The sequence below is a fragment of the Leptidea sinapis genome, chromosome 33 (genome assembly GCF_905404315.1).
Source record: "Leptidea sinapis chromosome 33, ilLepSina1.1, whole genome shotgun sequence".
NCBI lineage: Eukaryota > Metazoa > Arthropoda > Insecta > Lepidoptera > Pieridae > Leptidea > Leptidea sinapis.
The window spans coordinates 8,180,047-8,202,855 of NC_066297.1; the positions used below are offsets into that span (position 1 = coordinate 8,180,047).

The 22,809-nt window shown below is 37.7% G+C and overlaps 1 protein-coding gene across 1 annotated transcript; it reads left to right on the plus strand.

The window, feature by feature from the left end:
- Window positions 1-1,475: 1,475 nt before the first annotated feature.
- On the plus strand, window positions 1,476-22,714 carry LOC126974748 (uncharacterized). The gene is made up of 6 exons (XM_050822361.1): window positions 1,476-1,787; window positions 6,871-6,952; window positions 13,687-13,790; window positions 14,698-14,810; window positions 17,485-17,541; window positions 19,006-22,714. Exons 1-5 carry the CDS (start codon window positions 1,670-1,672, stop codon window positions 17,521-17,523), a joined length of 456 nt encoding a protein of 151 aa, XP_050678318.1. The 5' UTR covers window positions 1,476-1,669; the 3' UTR covers window positions 17,524-17,541; window positions 19,006-22,714.
- The last annotated feature ends 95 nt before the right edge of the window (window positions 22,715-22,809 follow it).

Here is a 22,809-nt window from a genome sequence, read left to right on the forward strand (position 1 = left end):
TTATTTTTATACTTTTTAGCGCATATTATATCAATTATTTTGGAATATTGTTTTTGAAGTCAGTTGTTTTATTGTTTTTTTTTTTTTTTTAAAGACCTAGTGAACAATGATTAGCAATATTGTATTTTGTGTAATGTGAACGGTTTAAAAGAACGTGAAAGTACTAGTGTTATTTACACGTTATTACGGAAGTATCGTTACCTAGTGATAATTGATACTTATTTACTTCGCAAATATGTAAAAGCTAATATTTTTCAGCTTTCCCGTACACGAGATAATGAAAGAGAATTGGCGCCAGTTGGTAGCAAGAGAGAAATGTGAAGATATTTACAAACCATATAAGCATATTTCTATTTCACCATTAAAGTATTTAAGTTTTTTGGATTTAACAATTAAAATTTGACAAAAGCTGTCATACAAATATATGTTGATGTCCGCTTACACTACCTATACCAATAAGATACCCTGGAAAAGATATCTAAGTCTAAAAGACAAATTTTATTAAATTCAAGGAACTTAACATTTAAATAACCAGTTTAACTAATTATTTTATGTAAATAAAACTATTATATTTGAGTATTAGTTTCTCTCATTAAAGGTTACCTTAACTTATTAAATCCAAATCCCTTTAGAACGTAAAGAAGCAACAAATATAAACACAAGCCAATAAATAAACATACAAACTTTCCACTTTATAATATGAGTGTGATTTTTGGTTAGAAACGTAAACAACCTCCGACTGAACAGATCTTCATTGGAAAATAGGGACAGACTGACGAAGGTAAAACTTATAAACGCAGAAATGTATAGGCATAGATATCGAACGTTATTATGGTGTCATTTGTGGCATGTGCCATATTTCAGCTTTGATTTTGTATGAGGTGCAATGTCTATATGTATAGAAAGTCATTGGTAAAAAGCTATACTTACGTGTGGAAGCTAACTCAGGAAAAATACTATTTGCAAGCTCGATGACATGACAGATCTTGTTTGCTTGCCTCAAAGTTAAAATCGGGGCAAACAATAAAATGGATTACGCGATAGAGATGCAAGATCAATGGCTTTGTCCCGTTCTATCTCAGCCTACATTGTATATCGCTTGTCCTTTCTATTTGTTATGAAGTTACCGACGCTACTTCTGTAGAGTAAATATTCTAAGAAATCAGTGTTATACATTGTTAACAGAGGTTACTTCAGAGACTAAATACGTCAGAACACTATTTGTGTACTGTCAAGAGAGAGATCGAGGTTTTTTTGCCACGCCCACTATATTTTGTAACGCTATGATAGCGTTACACGCCAATGTGGGGAAAAAGAAGGCTACTTAGAATATTAGTGTTAATATTCTAGGGCCCCTGCAGTGTTTTTTGATCTTTTGTCACTTTGAGAATAAAATGCCTGTCATGTCACTTGTCAACTGATTTTCTGTCCTGTCATTAAATGACACATAATAACTTTATAATTTGTATCATATTGTTGCTAGTCTAATAGTCTTGCAAAATATTTAAATTCTATAAAATCTCAGAGATTTTCACCTATAAATTGCTAATATATTAATAATATTATTCTAAATTCGTTAGTTAGTTATTAGTTATCGGCTCTTACAAAGCGGACGGTTCACTTCAGTGGTTCAACAATAATTAAAGGTTTTAGTTATTTACAATTTATAATGAATAGTTACTGGTCTCCACGGATGATGATGGGTGCCGCTGTTATTGGATTAGTTGGTGCTGCTGGTATGTTCCTTTATGAACAGATATATGCTGAAAAACGAAGAGCAATGTTAGGTTAGTATTGTGTTTCCTACGTTGTTTACTTCTTGTGGTTGTAGTTGGAAGTGTCTATTACGGAATGGATTACAAACACGTTTAAGTCTCCCTTTAGCTCTAGGTAATAGATGCTATTTATATTCTTATGTATATTGTCTTATTCTTGTGTATATTGTGATGTAATTACATTGGGTAGATTTAATCACACATAATTATGGGTGCTACTTGTGGTGACTGGATGATCCTGTTACCAAAAACTCTTATTCATGTTTCTTAAAATTAAAGTTATTATATTTTTTATAATCACTAATAAAATGCTTGCAATACTTTTTTTTTATGGATTAGGAGGACAAATGAGCGTACGGGTCACCTGTTGTTAAGTGATCACCGCCACCCACAATCTCTTGTAACACCATAGGAATCACAGGAGCGTTGCCAGTCTTTAAGGAAGGTGACACTTATTTTGAAGGTACCCATGTCATATCATTCCGGAAACACTGCACAAGGAAGTTCATTCCACAGCTTTGTAGTATGTGGAAGAAAGCTCCTTGAAAACCGCACTGTGGAGGACCGCCACACATCCAGATGGTGGGGATGATAACCTAACTTGTGGCATGTCGTGCGAAGATGGACTTCGGCGGCAGGAATCAGGTTAAACAGCTCTTCAGAACACTCCTCGTGATAAATGCGGTAGAAGACACACAATGAAGCGACGTCTCTACGCAATGTCAAGTGATTCAGCAGTTCACAGAACACTTGATGCATCTACTGTACTCAATAACTCTTGTGTTTTAGTTATTTACATTTTCCTTTGACTTGTTTTGTAAGACATTGAGTATTTAACATTTGAGTATTTTGGTTGCATGACTATACATTAACTGTAATGTACTTAACATAAATAAATAGTAAATGATTTGTGAAATGATGAAGCTGTAAATGTTGATTTAAAAGAATTGTAATGAGTTTCTTGTCACTCAACTCATTTAACCTCAACCTTTTCCGAAGTGCTGGTAAATGTGAAAAGAAAACTTTTGACATTTATATCAGTGCCATTGCATTGACCTATATGAATAAAGTGATTTTGATTTGATTTAAATGTTGTTACATTACTACACTGTCTTTAATTTTTTGAACAGCTGCTTTAGATGCTTCACAGTAAATTGCATATGCAGTCTTTTTACAGCCTATTTCAAACCATTGACCTAATACCAAATATTTGAATCATCATCATCAGCCGGAAGATGACAACTGCTGGACATAGGCCTCCCCCAAAAATTTCCACAACAATTGGCCTTGCGCTGCCCTCATTCATCATATTGCTGCGATCTTGACCAGATCGTTGGACCATCTTGTGGGGAGCCTACCAACACTGCGTCTTCTGGTATGTGTACCCCAACTGCCATCTGTCTGTCGAACTATGCCCTGCCCATTGCCACTTCAGTTTCGCAATAATTTGGGCTATGTCAGTAATATACAGGGTAGACCAAAAGTCCGTTTATAATTGGAATGATGATTAAAAAAAAACTAATTATAGTAGATCAAAACTGTTTATTGTTTTCAATAGTAAACAAAAGGGGAATTTATTTCTTAAAAATCACATCATCCATATGCAATCCTTCATTATTCTGGCATTGCTGCAATCTAGAGCGGAAATTTTTGATGACAGCTTTACATGTTTCTGTTGAGATGTTTTGGATTTCTGTGCGAATATGATCCTTTAATTCGTCAAGAGTTACTGGGTTGGTTGGCTGGAATGCAGGGGTTTTTGATCACCATGACATAGTGTCACTCCAATAACGACAATTCTGTCTATTAACATGCCCATTTAGGTGGAAGTGTGCCTAGTTGAGAAAAAAATGTTTGTAAAACTGGTGAATCGCTCTACCATTTCGTTCGCAAACTGCAACCTAGTGGCATGGTCCTGAGGCCTTAATTCCTGCACCATTTGGATTTTATAGGAATGTAGACTTAAATCTTTCTTGAGAATGCGGTTTAATACATCATTATCTTGGCACGTTAAGGACAGCAGACCGCTTTCGAGTTGATAGTCCAGGTTGGTCACGAACAGACGATTTTACTCGCTCCACGTTTTCGGGGTCCCTCGACGTTCTAGGCCGGCCAGATCGAGGTAAATCCATTGTTGAACCCGTCTTCTCAAACTTGAGCACCCATTATTTAATTAACACACCTGATGGAGCTTGATTTTTGTGTCGTAGCTTGTAATGATTACAAAACTTTCGCTGAGCTAAGGTCGCAGAATCGTTGTTTCGATAGTACTCGCGTACACAAAATGCACGTTGACTACCGCTAAACGACGCCATGGTACTAAATTCCCATTGGCCGCTCTTGCAATGCGTAACCCCTCCACCCCCCTCCGCCGCCGTTGCTAGACGTGGCAACCGATTCAAATGTAAACGGACTTTTGGACCATCCTGTATATATTATATTAGGTTAAATATATATTTAAAAATTCTTTTAATGATTCTTTAGAACGTAGGTTATAAATAGAGTGATTAGCCCTCTTCTGCAGCACAAAGATGATATTAATATTGGCAGCATTGCCCCATGGCAATATAAGTACCACAGGGCATAATACTATGAAAATAACTAAAGTAAACTAGTCGCGCCATATCTACGTCAGTTCATTGTCTAATCTTTTTAATTCACATTTACATTTTTAACATTTGGTATGGTAAATATTATATATTTTGTTGTCTTGCTATTTAACATTCGGTTATTAACACTACCCCAGTACACGATGCGAGATAGAATATTGTTTATTTCATCATACCTGGTTTCTTTTCACTTTAAATATATGTGAAGTTTCATCCAGAAACAATACTACCTTATGTTTTTTTTTTCTACAATATTGACCAGACCATTAGTCCATTTTGTGAGAGGGCCTACCAACACTGTTTTCCAGTGTGGGTGCCATTCAAGGACTTTTCTGCCCCACAGTAATAATAACCTTTTATAATGGTCACTACAAATTGTAAACTATAGCTACTGGCTATTTGTACATTAATATGAGGTCTGTGTTTCTAATGTGGCACCTGAAGTTCACCCTTTACTACATTTAACAATAATAATAGAAGGTTATTGCTTCAAACATTTTGTGCACAAACCAGTCATATTTTTTGAGAAAAGCTATAGTATTGATGGGGTAGAAAACTACTTCATAAATATATTAATACTATATATTTTTTTTTTATTGACACACATTTACACAAATTATCTTGCCCCAAATTAGGCATAGCCTGGCTATATTGCTATGGGTACAAGACACAATATACTTAAACTTATCCGTTACTCTGAAACAAATATCCATATTCATCATATAAATGTTTGCTGTGGGTTTCGAACCCGGGACCTCTAGCTCAGTAGGCAGGGTCACTAACCACTGGGCTATATGGGTCGTCTATAATTTGTTGTTCGTCCATATTAATGTAATCTATTACCATATTTTTTTTGTTTGTCATTCATTTTATTGGTACTTAATACACAAACATAACAGAAAAATTTAATTCAATGAATGATTTATTCTTTTGTATTCTAAATACAAGCTGTATATATTTAGAGCACATAACTATTGTATAGTTCTTTGGAATTATAAAGAAATTGACTGTATGGTGGAGGTGTTCAAATGACATTATCACTGTTTTAAAAAAAAATAGTAGTAAAAAAGTGTGGCATCTCAAGTCAATTTATTAATATGCAAATATTGGGGTTGAGCAGGTTATCAACTGTAAAGTAGATACTGTAGATGAAGCCACAACTTGAGAGTTGAACAAATTATACAAGATTTATTAAACGATACGTCACTCGAACGGTTAGCTTAGTTGGAAGAGCACTCGCACGGAACGCGAGAAGTCGCGGGTTCGAGCCCGCATCGTTCATTAAATTTTGTTTTCAAAGTTTATTTGTGTAAAAAATAATAATATATAATAATAAAAACCTAATTTTCTTAAATACAGTTACAATTAAATCCACTTAAAAGTAGTTTTTAAATAAATTCATTGATCTAAGAAAATACTAAAAAAATTATAATGACATTGTCACTACTAATAATGCTTCCCATGCTTATGTTTGAAGAAAAAAAAAGTGTGTGTGTACTTATGTATGCACGCAAGAAGTTATACTACTTTGGCCTAACGAAGGAAAAATCATTAAAATGATTTAATCCTCGTGCTATTCTACGTTTTCAGAAAGAAATTTTTTGTAAAAATCTTGTAAAGATGGCTTTGACAATTAATTATTGAATAATGAAAACGTCTGTATGGGTTTGAACCCTTTGCCTGTCCTAATAATGAAATGGACGAAGAAACCAAAAAAAAAAATTAACGAATGACGCAAACGTCAGAAAACTTTAGGAACCAACTTCACCCTGTTACTTTTACGTCTTACAGTGATGCGCGCGCATAATTAAATTTCAATCTCATGATTTTTTCATAACGCACCTAAAGAAGTATAACTTCAAAAACAATGTTGTAATAAAGAAGGTATTAAATACAGCCAATGAAAATATTATTATAGCACATTATTTAGTTAAATAACGTAATTAATTTTTCTTATACAAATGAGAGAGATTTTTTTTAACTTATAAATTAAAGTATATTGAAATTTATTTAATTCATGTCCATTGGTTGTGGTTCAGTCAGTAGACATATGAGTTTGAAAAGGCTTGGTTGCTGAATACAAGTGGTCTAGTTGACCAGTTAATTTTTTTTTTAAGACGACGATTGACAACGGTTGAGACGACTTTGATTAGTGTGTTGTATCAACATCTGTGTATATTTAAAATTTCTTATTACTTTTGACATAGTTCAAATTTTATTGTTAATTGAATTTTATGTTATTTTTATTATTTTATTTGTAAACAATATTATATTCTGTGCTAATAAGTGTAATTGGTTATAGGCCGTTCTTGTTAACAATAAATAAATAAACTAACGTCAAGGTGTCGAATTTGTGTGACACTTTGTGTTGGTGTGCGTGCATTGCTCAAAATAGAGGTTAGTTCTAAGCTCAATTTTTTTTCGACGTTTTCACAGCTGTCATAATCTAGACGTATAAATGATCTTAGATTAATTATTTATTTCAGTAAACGAAGTGGCAAGATTGGACAAACAAGTATCAAGTTTAAGAGTCGAGTTGGAGTCCTTGAGAGAACTGCAGAAAGAAACGTAAGTATCAATGCAACGAAATAGGAGAACGGCGTTCGCGTCGCGGTGCTATTTTCGTAATTTAAAAACCACATTTTACCACTTTGGAAGTGTCTTTCGCACAAACTATTCAGTTTAGAAAAAAAAATATTAGAAATCTCAATATCTTTTTTGAACACCTATCCATAGATACCCCCGTATGGGTTTGATTAAAAAAATTTTTGAGGTTCAGTTCTAAGTACCCACTACAATTTATTGTTTTTTTTTTCTATGTTTGTGTGAAAATCTTAATGCGGTTCACAGAATCCATCTACTTACCAAGTTTCAACAGTATAGTTCTTATAGTTTCGGAAAAAAGTGGCTGTGACGTACGGACGGACAGACAGACATGACGAATCTGTAAGGGTTCCGTTTTTTGCCATTTGACTACGGAACACTAAAAAGAACTAAACAAACAACTTGTTCCAGTACTAGGAGTGGTTGTGCCATGTTGGGTCCTCACGGACACAACCGAATTGGGCCGGCACGCCCGGAGAAATACCACTTCCCCACTCGAAACCGACGTGAAATAGCGGCTATGCCGCTGTGTTTCGTCCGGTGAGTGGGGTATCCGGAGGCCTACACCCCCCCCCCCCCCCCTCCCAAATACAAATGGCAGCACAGACTAAAACGAGACTACTTCAGGACGGTTCCAGGCTATGAAGCCCCTGAGAATCCGTCCCTGGGCGTCCACAATTAGGGCCTGTACCTAACAGTGGTTGCCCAGGCTGCCCCGCGTATTCTGGAGGGGGCAAATCTGCGCTGACTCGGGGCAAACTGAGCAGGAAGCTCAAACCACCCTCCTCCACACTCGCTGTGGACTTTTGCAACATCAGGGGGCTTCGCTCAAATTTAAATGCCGTCCATTTTCACCTGGAGACGGCGAAGCCGGCCTTGCTCTTTTTAACCGAGACACAGATATCCTCCCTGGCTGATTCATCTTACCTTTCCTACCCGGGGTATAATTTGGAACACTCCTTTATACCACGGGCTGGCGTGTGCGTTTACGTCAGGGAGGATGTCTGTTCTCGACGCCTGAGTTTTCTTGAAGGACAGGACCTATCTATCATCTGGCTGCGTGTAGACTGCGATGACCATCCGCGAATCTACGCATGCCTGTATAGGTCCCATAGCGGTAACGCAGAGACTGACCGGCTCCTCGAAAACATCCAAATGGCTACAGATTCCGTGTTAGAGCAGATCCCCACTGCAGAGATCGTGTTTCTTGGCGATTTTAACGCCCACCACGCCGAATGGCTAGGCTCCCGTACCACCGATCATGCTGGGAGATCTGTTCACAACTTCGCCTTAGCATATGGTCTGACGCAACTGGTTATTGCGCCAACGCGAATCCCAGATGTGCAAGATCATACACCTTCACTGTTGGACCTTCTGTTGACCTCACATCCGGACGGCTACCTAGTTTTCGTTGACCCTCCTCTGGGATCGTCGGACCACTGCCTGATCCGGAGCACCGTGCCGATCACGCGCCCAACACGGCCCCGCTTCTTAGGCTGTCGCCGCGTGTGGCACTATAGGTCAGCAGAGTGGGACGAGATGCGGTGCTTTTTTGCATCCTACCCGTAGAGGCAGATCTGTTTTTTCGCTGGGAGATCCAGATGCCGCTGCTGACGCTGTTGCTGATGTGGTACTGCAAGGTATGGAACTCTTCATTCCATCCTCCTCTGTGCCTATCGGTGGCAGGTCCCAACCATGGTTTGACCGCTCCTGCAAAATGGCCTCTCGCCGAAAGCAGGAGTGCTATCAGGCTTGGGTCAATGCGGTGGTATCTAAGGATGTGAATTCCAGCGAACTTAAAAAACACTTCAATCATGCCTCCAGGTCCTTCAAAAGAGTTATTGCTGACGCGAAGTCGAAGCACAATGTGCTGAATTGGCGAGAGACTTGCACGCCTTCCCTCGTGAACTCGTGCGTTCTGGTCGCTCGCCAAGGCTGTCCAAGGAAACTTCTGCCAGCCGGCCATTCCGCCACTGCACAGGGATGATGACTCGCTGGCCCATGACGCGAAAGAGAAAGCTGATCTCCTGGGCTCCCTCTTCGCGTCCAACTCGACTCTGGATGACCAAGGTGCACCACCACCGCATATTCTGCGGTGCGATTCATATATGCCGGAGGTAAAAATTCGGCATGGTGCCGTGCTTAAGGCGCTTCTCACCTTGGACATTCACAAATCGAGCGGGGTGATGGCATTCCCCTGATAGTGCTGCGGACATGTGCTCCGGAACTGGCGCCGGTCCTTACCCGTCTTTTCCGGCTCTCCTACTCATCAGGCGTAGTCCCGAAATTACGGAAGGCGGCTTTAGTGCACCCGATCCCTAAGAAAGGTGTACGCTCTGATCCGTCCAACTACCGCCCCATTGCCATTACCTCCATTTTCTCCAAAGTAATGGAGTCGATCATCAACCGCCAGCTCTTGGGGTACCTAGAGGGGCACCAGCTGATCAGCGACTGCCAGTACGGTTTCCGTCAGGGTCGCTCAGCTGGTGATCTTCTTGCGTACCTCACCCATAAATGGGCGCAAGCCGTTGAGTCGAAGGGAGAGGCGTTGGCGGTGAGTTTGGACATAGCGAAGGCCTTTGATCGGTTGTGGCATAAAGCGCTTATAGCGAAACTGCTATCCTATGGGCTTCCCGAGAAGTTGTGCAAATGGGTCACTAGCTTTTTGGCTGATCGGAGCATCAAGGTTGTTGTTATCAACGGTGCATGCTCCGACTTAAAACCCATTAACTCTGGTGTCCCGCAAGGCTGTGTACTATCCCCTACGCTGTTTCTTCTGAATATCAATGATATGCTGCAAATCAGCAATATTCATTGCTATGCGGACGACAGCACGGGGTATGCTTCCTACACCGACTTCCTACACTGAATTCGAGACTATGCTTTGCAAAGTCTAGGAATGGGGCCGACAAAATTTAGTCCAATTCAACCTCAAGAAGACACAAGTTTGTGCGTTCACCACTAAAAAGTCTCCCTTTGTCGTATCCCCTCGATTCGAGATCACTCCTCTAACTGCCACAGCCTGTATTGGCATACTTGGCGTCGATATATCGAGCGACGTTCAGTTCCGTGGTCACTTGGAAGAGAAGGCCAAACTGGCCTCTAAAATGCTTGGTGTACTCAGTAAGGCGCGACAGTACTTCACTAAAAGCCACCGCCTGCAACTTTATAAGGCGCAAATTCGGCCTCACATGGAGTACTGTTCTCACCTCTGGGCGGGTGTTCCCCAGTACCAGCTTCTTCCATTTGACCGCATACAACGAAGAGCGGCTCGAATCATCGACGATCAAGTCATCTCCGATCGGCCTGATTCTCTAGCATTGCGTAGAGATGTGGGTTCTCTCTGCATATTCTACCGCATTTATCACGGGGAGTGCTCAGAGGAGCTGTTCGGGTTGATTCCAGCGGCCGAATTCCACCATCGGACATTACGTGCAAAGTACCATCCGCTTCACGTAGACGTCTGGCATTCCACAACCGCGCGTTTTCTTCGAAATTTCTTGCCTCGCACAGCCACTTTTTGGAATCAACTACCGGCAGCGGTCTTCCCGAACAGATACGACTTAGAGACCTTCAAGAAAAAAGCTTACTCCCACCTTAAAGGCCGGCAACGCATTTCTAGACACACCTGTTGTTACGGATGTCCATGGGCGGTTGCCTCACCTCTCCCCATCCCGTGAGCCTCTTGCCCGTTTGCCCCCTCTCAAAAAAAAAAAAAAAAGTATACATTACCACAACTAATACCATTTCAACATAGAAAAGAAATATATTAATTTACTTTAGGAAAGGACAATAACATAACATATTGCAACAACACTTGGTAAGCGTTATGAAGCTACATCCGAAGCAAGCTGCCGCCGAATTCCACCTTCGCACGACACGCCACAAGTTAGGATATCATCCCCACCATCTGGATGTGTGGCGGTCCTCCACAGTGCAGTTTTCAAGGAGCTTTCTTCCACGTACTACAAAGCTGTGGAATGAGCTTCCTTGTGCGGTGTTTCTGGGTCGATACGAAATGGGTACCTTCAAAAAAAAGCGCGTACACCTTCCTTAAAGGCCGGCAACGCTCTTGTGATTCCTCTGGTGTTGCAAGAGAATGTGTGCGGCAGTGATCAATTAACACCAGGTGACCAGTACGCTCGTTTGTCCTCCTATTCCATAAAAAAACATCAGTTCGTAAAGGGGCTCTCACACGGGGAGAAGAACTGATAACAAACTACCAGCTCATCTTTTCAATCAGATAGTAACAAAAATGCCCAATATATCTAATATATAAAATTCTCCTGTCGCGGTGTTCATTACCTACCTCCTCCAAAACGGCTTGATCGATTTGAATGAAATTTTCTGTGCATATCAGATAGGTCTGAGTATCGGCCAACATCTACTAATCTACATCTCATACGCCTAAAATAAAAGACCCACCCGTAAATATTTTTTTGACAATTTTTTTTATAATTTTTTGTTATGATTCAGCATTGAAACATAAATACAACTTCAGAATTGTACTCTTCTATGATCAATTTCTCTTTTTTAATTTCAATTTTTATATCATTCTGTTCCATCCACAGAACCTCAATGGGGTTGTAAGATGGCAATCGAATATAAAACGTAACGCAAAATAAATATACATGTATTGTTTAAAATTTAATTGTATTTTTTTCTTTTTAAACTTATCTAAATAATATATATAGTATAAAAATTTAATTTAATACACCTCTTATGCAAAACTTAATAAAATACTATTATTTATATGTGCTACCTATTAGGTTATAAGTCGGTGCCAAGCCAAATGTAATCGGTGTACATACATAAAAAAAATACCAATCGAATTGAGAACCTCCTCCTTTTTGAAGTCGGTTAAAAAGAACGTTTGCTGGCTCGGCTAGTAATATTGTATAACTTAGGTGACCTGCGCAGAACCAGACCAGAACCATGCATCATTATCCTCTATATAATCTACTATACTATAGTAAGCCTTCTTTGTCAGAGAAGTCTTAATATATTTCAAAGTTATGCATTTCCGCTAAAGTTAAAAAAATTAGTCTACACCCAAGTCTATAATAGTGTATCAACCTTATTTATCCCCGAACAGCATGGATTTATTAGAAATCGCTCAACTACGTCTAATCTACTATCATTCCTAAATTACACAACATTTAACATGGATTCGGGGGGTCAAGTAGACGCTATATTCACAGATTTGCGCAAGGCATTCGATCGAATTGACCATAAAATACTACTCCAGAAAATTCTTTCGGCAGGAATTCATGGTAATTTATATAGGTGGTTTACCTCGTACATTGAGAACAGATCACAGGCTGTGGTTCTCAACGGATACTCATCAGAATGGAACTTCGTGCCCTCTGGGGTCCCTCAAGGATCCTTGTTGGCTCCATTGTTGTTTAATATCTTCATTAACGATATCGCTGCTTGTTTTCAACATTCCAAATTCCTACTATACGCAGATGATATGAAAATATTTAAACGAATTCGTGACGTATATGACTGTCTTTTATTACAACAAGACATGCACAGGTTTGAAAAATACTGTAGCATCAACAAACTAGACCTGAACGTTCCGAAATGTTACGCTATAACATTTACCCGTAAGCCTAATTTTATTAAATTTCAATATTCACTTAATGATCATCCACTCAAAATTGTAAATGAGATACGTGATCTAGGCGTAATTCACGACTCTAAGCTTTCATATGATAAACACATTGAAAACATCGCTAATAGAGCCAACCAGTGTATGGGATTTATCAAGAGATCCTGTTCCCAATTCTCAAGTATCAAGGTTATAAAAACATTGTATTGTACATATGTTCGTAGCATACTCGAGTATTGTACACAAATTTGGAACCCTCAGTATGATATATATATTAACAGATTAGAATCAATCCAACGCAGATTTGTTAAATACCTTGAATATAAGTGCAAGACATACGACAATGATTATGATTCAAGATGCAGGAGATATCATATATTACCACTCCACGAGAGACGCAAAATAGCTGATATTCTATTCTTAACAAAAATAGCACAATGTCACATTGACGCTCCCCATCTTCTCTCGAATATAAATTTAAATATTCCCAGAATCTCTGCAAGACATCCTAAATATTTACATATACCCCACTGTGCGTCAAATTACAAACAAAACTCATTCTTCTCAAGAGCATCTCACTGCATAAATAATCTTAAAGGCTTTCCTGATTTTGACCTGTTTAATTCTTCCACAAATTCTATCAGATAAAAAATTACTAAAAACTGGTTTAATGTGTTTCCCTAACTGTTACTATAAACATAATTGAACGTAGTGTTTAAATTCTCTCTGAACATAATAAATGTAATACCTATGTAATTATTAACATATTATATATAATACTTGTATAAGAAAAAAAAAAAGAAAAAAGATGTACCTATATTACGCTATGTGTTATTAGAAACAATATGCGAAAACTATTAAATGGTGTAAAATGTTCACACTATTATTTAGTAATTAAGTTATTGTAACACTGTAAGTTTTCCAAATAAAATAAAATATTTCTTTAATTAGCGCCCAGTGAGTCCTCAGAAATTGTAAAATTTAATACTAAGACAAAGTTCTGCTTGTTATCATATTATTCTAAACTTTATTTATATAAAACTGTATGATTCCTAAATAAACAATAAACAAATTAACGTTACAGACACGCGCGTCGCATGAAAGCAAAAACTCGAGTGCGTCGCTCGGTGACACCGGCCGGTGACGTCACGGACTCCGAATACTTCAATGACTGCCAATCACAGGCTGGTGAGTTTTATGTGTAGCGGTTATATAAATCATCGGGCGCATGAGACGGTAGTATACATAGTTCGTGACCGTTGACGTATACTAACCAACAAGACTCACAATCACGCTCAAAAATTGTCTGAAGCAAAACTGACTACGCGTCTATTAAGCAGATTTTACCTTCAGTTGTGTTTCGGCCGCGCTTTGAATACAACGCCACGCAAAGATAAAGTGTTAAACTTAAAAGAATGGACCACGGAGCTACCGGTTCGATCCTGGCCCCTCCCATACCAAAGTATTTTTGGTTTTCCAAAAAAAATAAAAAACGTCACGTTGTTTTTTGTCAACATAGAACATCCCACTGTCGTAATAGGTTTTTTGTTTAATTCATTTATTGTAGTAGCCTTTACAAATTTCATGAGTACAGTCTGCCAAACTACGTAAGTAGTTTGTCGGCAGCAGCTCTCGTGCAAAGATAATACTAACTATACTACTTACAATAATACTAAATTTACAATATTAACTAAAACTACTATTAAACCTAATGTACAGCATTAAACTTATTTCGTATTTGTAAATTAACACGGCATAGTAAAGTTAAAATTATAAATTAAATATTAACTTATATTGAATTCATTTCATTGGCACAGCGAGAGATTATGTTTTGTGAGAATTTGTTTAAGGTGATTTTTAGAGGAAACATCTTTTAGCAAATCCTGTGGCAGTTCCTTTATGACAGTGGGCACTATCCAGCGTTTTTCTCTTTTCCCATAGTTGTTTTTAATTTTGGGGATAACTAATTTGTCTTTCTTTGACAAACGAGTTGGGTATGTATGTTTAATTTCTATTTTAAAATCAATGTCTGGTCGGCTCGTCACTTATCGTCTTCATCTGTATAAGGGCTTCATGATATTTATTCAACTTGCAGGCACAGACATAGAAATGGATAGTGAAGAGTTCTACGACGTCCCATCTGATGATGATGACACGCTGAGAGAGACACGGAACGGGCACGCATCGACCCTCATCACCCTTGAAAAGGTAAGGAACAAACAACAAGCTATCGTACAGTTATCGCGTGAGTTGAATGCACTCGGGGCCTAAGGGGAGCATCTCCCCCCTCTGTCCGCACGTCTCGCCTCGCGCGCCTGTAGTGTAGTGATGTGCCGTCGTTGTCAGTTATCGCACGCTTACCGTGTTATCGCGTTAAACAATGCTACATGATTACAATTTTAGGTACACTAGGTTAAATTGAATAAAATATTATTTTATTACTTTTTCCATCATTTTAACCTAATAATTAAATCTCATTTTTTTTCTGCCGTACCTAAACACACCTGTTTAAAAAAAATTGCAATTATTCGTGCTTGAAAATAAATATTAAAAAAAAGAGCGCAAAAAAAAGAATGCTGGGAGAGTTTCTTGCTTCTCTCTTTCAGAGCGCTATATGTTTCCGAAGCGGTAGTAGTGTCTAGTATATTAGAAATGACATTAAAACGAATTCTAATTTTGCCTTGCCTTTTATGCTTTTTAATAAAAACTCATTGTTTTAGGAACGGAACGCGATACCCCGGATCAGTCATTATTAAAATGAAAAAAATAACACGGGATCGCAACTTTAGTATTAATTTTATCGACACACACATGAATATCGTCATCAATTGTAATTAGGTCACAGCACTATCGCATTCCTTAACTTTGCATTCAACTTACGTTTTATCATACTTATAGATGATGAGGGATTAGAACTTGTTGACACTATGGTGCTTTAGTAATAACATTTTGTAGATAACTCCAGTGGGGATTGCCAAATGAAGAATATCAATAATAAAATTTTCATTTTATACCTATAGTTCCGAATTATCAAAAGCTAGGCGCTGCGGTGTGTGCGCCGCTGCCCAATTTGATGTGCTCAGAGGAGCTGTTTGGGTTGATTCAAGCGGCCGAATTCCACCACCGGACATTACGTGCAAAGTACCACCTGTATCACGTTGACGTCTGGCATTCCACAACCGTGCGTTTCGCAAGAAATTTCTTGCCTCGCACAGCCACTTTATGGAATCAATTACCGGCTGCGGTTTTACCGAACCGATACGACTAAGGGACCTTCAAGAAAAGAGCATACTCCCACCTTAAAGGCCGGCAACGCATCTCTTGACACCTGATGTTGCGGACGTCCATTGGCGGTTGACTCACCTCTCCCCATCCCGTAAGCCTCTTGCCCGGTTGCCCCCTCTTTTATAAAAATAATGTAACTAAACTACTCTTAGACTGGGTTACATCATATTAGCTGTTATAGTTAAGATTTAAGTCAAATTTTACGCTAACAGTAACACTGACTTTAACATAGACTGTGGAATGTGTTGCACCATCGTATTCCTTGGTATAGTTAAAGTTAAAATGTAAAATATCAAGTCAATATCGAATTTATTTGAAGCTTTTGACAGGTCGCTATTTAGCTTTTAAATATTAACAATAACTTTAACCAACGAACATTGGTCGGATACGGTTAAAAAATGGCTTTTATTTTCTCAAAATTGATTCCTTTAGAATTTTTTTGATGTCATTTCTAATATTTTAGATACTACTACCGCTGCGGAAATAAATGGTGCTCTGAGAGAGAAGAAACGGTGCAAGAAACTCTCCCAGCATTCTTTTTTTGCGCTCTTTTTAATGAAATATACAATATTGTACTGTCAAAATAGTCATAATCTTGTCTCAGGCTGTCCGATCACTTAGATATTCAGCTCTGGAGTAGTAGGATATACGACAGAGACATTTTTTAATAAAACATTTTAATTTATTTAAATAGATAATGCCTGAACAGTGGCTGGGACTTATTATAAAAGTGTATACATTTACCCTTAAAGCTATTATGTATCTTATTAAGCCTACTAGAATTAATTACAAGCAATCCCTTATTTCTAGTGTAATAATAATCAAAATCACTTTTAAGAGGACAAAGTATAAACGTAGGTATATTAACTTTTCATAAATGTACTGACAATGAACAGTCATAATATTTATTTCTTAAATTTTTTCTATGAGAGCATGTCTTTAACCAAGCTGATATATAGCACGAATAGTTCTCTTTTGCAGAACAAACACTATCAATGTAGCATATCTGTATATCAGTAGCATGACCCCACAGTAAAATACCGTACGTCATGATGCTGTGAAAATAACTGAAGCACACTAATCTAGCGGTAGCAACATTCGTGTACTGAAGGTTAGAGAAATCTTTCTAACGGTTAACAGTTAAAGCTATGACGTCATCTAAGTGGTTTTTGTGTGAATATGCCCCAAATATAAGTCGGTTTAAATTTATATAGATATACTAGAGGACCCAACCGACGTTATCCTGTACACACGTCTAAAATAGGTCCAGCCGTTAGGAGGAGTTCACTAACATACACATGAGCATTAGAATTATATTATATGGACGGAATTGAGAATCTAAACCAACCTCAAATTCACTGAAACAAACAAAAAAATCATCAAAATCGGTCCAGCCGTTTAGGAGGTAGTTTAATTGTGAATCTAAACCATTCTCGAATCCACCTGACGACACACACCAATCCCAAATTCACTGGAACATACAAAAATATCATCAAAATCGGTCCAGCCGTCTAGGAGGAGTTCAGTGACATACACATGCACACAAGAATTATATATAATATAAAGATTACTACAATAGAAATACGTTACTTTTCAGGAGTCATCGGAAAATCAAACGACACCAAGGAGTACATAGCCACCGCTATATAATGAGGTAATACAAATTCAATCATTAATATTGATTAAAAAATAATATACTTTTTAATGTATTAAAACCCGTGTTATATGATAACTGAATTTTTTCAAGTTACCGTCAATTCCATCAAGGCGTATCAACCGTCACCGACTAAGATATTAACATAAGCAATGATCACATTTTATCTGCTAGAGGTTTCTTTGCAGAGGCTTGTTGGTTACCACAACATCGCCATATTTTACCGTGATCATTGACGTATTATTAATAACTAGACTCCTACCTACTATACAGATAAACTTAAAACACTTATTCAAATTAACACCTTATTTTGTGGCAGTAATGTTCAAAGTCTATTGTCTTTTACGCTTAGTAGAAGCTGGGACGCGAACACGAGGCAAGAACATTTTATTTTAACAATTAAAATGTTACCTTCAGACAATTTTTAAGCGTGATTGTGAGTCTAAGTGTTTATTGTACGTTAATGACTATGAAGCAGTAATGTGCAAGCGTTATTATGTTTTGGTTTAAAGGGCACCGTAGCTGGTGAAATTTCACTGACTGTGATCACTTGGCGTTGCTTGAGACGTAATCATTCATTTATTGTGTATCTTGTACCGCATTTATCACGGGAGTGTTCCGAAGAGATGGTTCACGTGATCCCTGCTGGCGAATTTCACGTTTGCACGACACGCCATTTATTAGGATATCATCCCCACCATCTGGATGTGGGGGAGTCCATGCGGTTTTCAAGGAACTTTCTTCCACCAAGCTGTGGAATGCTGTAATTCCTCTGGATTTGCAAGTCATTGCGGCGGTGATCACCTGACCTATAAGCTCGTTTGTCCCCTCTTCCATAAAAAAGTACTGGGCTTATGAGACTTAACATTGTATGTCTCAAAGTGACGAGCACAATTATAGTGCCATGCAGAATTTTTGGGATTTCCAAGAATAGAGAGAGGTGCATTGTAATGGGCAGGCCGTATCACTTAAACGCTTTGCTCGTGTCGAAAAAGGTGTACATGATATCATCATTATATCAACCGGAAGACGTCCACTGCTGGACAAAGGCCTCGCCCAAAGATTTCTACGACATCGGTCCTACAATATCCGCATCCAACCTGTTCCAACGATCTTGTCCAGATCATGGGTCCAACTTGTGGGGGACCTACCAACACTGCGCCTTCCGATACGTGGTCGCCATTCGAAAACTTTATTGCCCCAACGGCCATCTGTCATTGCGAAACTGAAGTAGCAGTGAGGTCACATAGCTCGAACTACAGATGGCCGTTGCGGCAGTAAAATCCTCGAATCGCGAACACGTACCTGAAGACGCAGTTTTGCTAGGCTCAAGATCGCGGCAATAGTTTGGATGAGAGCAATTCAGGAGCGATCTTCGTGGAAATATTTAGGTCACTTCTTCCGGCTGAAATGATAGTGATGATGAAGTACAAAATGTTGAATAAACAATAAATACATTTTCAGATGGTGAGCAGCTGATAGGGGAACATTAGGAAATAAATGTGTGCCGCATGGGGCTTAGTGGTGAAAATGGGGTCAATGTAAGATAAGTGGGGTAACAATTAAGACTGTTAATTTGAGGCCATTGACTGTTCACGTGTAAAAATAATAGGACTGTGTAATCGTATAGTTATTATTCATAGAAGGCATGGGACGGGTAATGGTTTTGCCAGACACCCGGAATGGATAATGCTGGATTACCCTGCCGGATATAAAGACCATCTAATGTATTATTATATAGACTTTCTTTCTGGGTACTTCAGCGAGCCAATCGCAGAAGTTTCACGGGCTTTCAAAAGCGACGTAACTGTTCCGAAGATTTGGGAAGTGACACCAAAGCTGATTCCAGGATTACGTTTACGTATAGGACAGTTTGTGCGTGGGATACTGTTTTTTCCCATTATCATTGTTTTGAGGTTAATTCTACTGGAGGTTAGAGCTTAAACTACAAGCAATAGGTAGCTATTATAAGTAGGCACTTTGCAAGTTCAGTTTACTAAGGCATATTTACTTAAAAAAAAATAACAAAATCGCACTTAAAAAATAAGCTTTTAATGATGAATATTTAAAAAATGATACCTTGTAACGCGACATTAATTTATTCGTGTTTATTTGCGTTTGTGCTACAAGCTGTTATCACTTTTAAAATATTTAATAAAAGCTTCGTTTTCGAAATATTTTTTTTTTCGATTGTCTTCCCAGCAATTTGATGCCTATACTATTATAGAGGCTCTTTAAAAATCGCTGTGATGTAAACAAAATCTAGGTTTTGACTGGAATCATTGAACCGATTGGGAGAGTGTTCCCTTTACCTTCCAACTAATATTGGATTACCAAAATATGATGATAACATCTGTTGGATTATGACTTCATGTGGAGCGGAGCTATTGTGGAATATACGCCAGTATAGATCAGACTTTTTTTATTATTCCATCCAAATTTACTTTTTAAATTAGTTGATAATTCTACATGTAGAGAGACGGATTCATATTAACGCAACATTGGCAATGATATAAATCGATGAGCGGTAATACCGATATTGTTCTCTCGCTCATTTTGTTTGGCTTTTGGCCTGTTCCAAATTCAAATATCTATATTAAAAAAGGATATGATATCATTTATTGAATGTCAAAAACTACCACTTAAATTTAATATTATGCAATAAAACTTCTTATTAAATAACCTAAGGACAGTCACTCCATTCCCAATCTGTGGTTCCATTAAGAAAGTAATTTATGCTATAGTGACGTTTACGACACAACTGTTTCTTAACAATTCTTTTGAATTTCGTAATACGTTTTTAACATTTTCTGGGATCTTGTTGTAAAAGCATATACATCGCTCCACTAAAGACTAACTAACTCGATTTAGCTGAGTAGTAGGCATTATAAGTTTATGTATGTTCATATATATGTTCATATAATATAAAGAACGATGGCGAATGAAAGCTATGGAATAAAAAAAAGGTTATGAGCTCGCTGGCGGTATAAAATCTGATGATATTTGGATATAACTTCGGTTTTAGGATGGATTTAGCGCTTGGCCGACGGTGAGCGCTAACTTCGGTCGATCGTAGCACGCACCATACGCGCTGACCATGTTGCGTTTAGTGCTCAGCTGACAGCAAACTTGATTGCGCGTGTACAGTTGCGAAGAAAAATGAACCCATGTTTAATCTCTTTAATATGTGCGTACTATTTACGCAAATGATTACAGAATAAAAGACGGAGAAGATATTATGTTTACCCAGTTATTATAGAGTGCCTAATCGCTGGAAAACTTCTACAATATATTCGAAATTGCTAGAACACGAACTTTTGTTTACGATTTTTGATTATGATGCACACGCGTTCGGTCGGTCGCTCGGTCGCTCAGTCGGCGTCGCGCTGATCGCACTTATTTATCCCCATAGCGCGCTTCAGCAGACCGACGAGCTCGATCGACGATTCTCGATTCTCGTAGCAATTCATCTGTACGTTCATATTATGTTTTCATTATTATAGCTACGCTTGAACGACCTCAGCGCTCACCATCGGTCGAGCACTAAAACCAGTCTTATCCATACAAATCTAAATAAGATAGTAAAAGAACTTTTATAAGGGCAATTCCTTACTGCGTACGCTTGCAACGTTGCGGATAGTGACAGACTTCAACAGCTTAAGTGTGTATAATACGAATAAGCTTAGAATCTCATAGCGAAAAATGATCGCGATATATTTTGGAAGTTATTGTTCGTTTGGAAAAATTATCAGAGTGAATATTTACGATGCGCTCGAACAACGTCACGCAAATTCGACACCTGACGTTAGCTGGTCAACTAGACTAATTGTATCATACTTCAGCTACCAAGCCTCTTGTAACTCATATGTCTGCTGAACCACAACGAATGGACGAGAATCAAATATATTTCAATTCATACAAGTTTTAAAATAAAAAATTATAATTTCTAACTCTAATTGTATAAAAATAATTTAATGATATTTAATTACACGTTATTTAACTGTATAATAATATTTTCATTGGTTGTATTTTACACCTTCTTAATAAAAATATTGGTTTTTCTACAAACGTAAAATTGCACGAGGAATATTTTTTTTAAGAATTTTGTTTTATTACGCCAAGGAAGAATAACTTCTTGCGTTCGTACATAACGTACACATACAAGGTTTCTACAATTTACTGAAATATTAATATTCATGTTGTTTTATGTTTTACGTCCACCATTACGTTTAATACTAAATCACTACTTACTTGCTGGTACTTGTAATGCGACAAGTTTAACGCGGGTTTGTCACAATGTTCATCCTTACATAATAATAAATTATCTCTAATAATTATTTATCTAAGCAAGTCAAATACCATAAAAATAAATAAAATAATACATGCAAATTTGTTGGATACTGAATAGATTTAACAATTCTAAATATAGTATAATATCAATGCTCATCGGATGCTCAGAATGTGTGAGTGGTAATACCGAAGTTGGTTTCTCACTCGCAAGCGAGTCAAATCAATGTATTCGGACCTTATTTTGTATAAATTCTTTTTTATTCGGATTATACGCATGTTTTTAAGCATTTCATGGACATTATTGATAATAATAATTGTGATAAGTTGCCTTTTTACCTTGTTAGATATTATGATATATACTGATTGTTCCATGTTTAGCGACTTTTAATATAATAATTTTATAACAAATTAAGAGTGTTCTAGTGGCAATATTTATTAAATAAATCAATGAGTCAATTCTTGTCAAAGTTCGTTTGCCGGGGTTTGTTCTCTGTGGACAGAGAACCATCGAGCTTCTCTGGTGTTAAAATAATACTGCTGTCAATATGCTCCACGGGACATTGTCTTAAATTCCTAAACGTTCGGTAAACTTTTCCTTATATGAATAATATACAATTTTTATGAATTTGTTACATAAGTTGGCGTATCTTTTGGACATATTTGAATGTCAAAATCAAAAGCAGGTGATTTTAATGTTCTAACGCGAAAAGGTGAAGTATTGTGTATTGTATAATCTATCTATATATATAAAATGAATTGCTGTTCGTAAATCTCGCTAAAACTCGAGAACGGCTGGACCGAGTTGGCTAATTTTCATTTTAAATTATTTGTGGACGCCCAGAGAAGGTTTAAAAGGTGAATAAATATGAAAATGCTCGGAATTTCGGGGGTGTGGGAATGGGGAAAAACGGGGGACACATCAAAGGAAAAACAACAATTTTGTTTTTCCTTTGATGTGTCCCCCGTCGTTCAGGAATC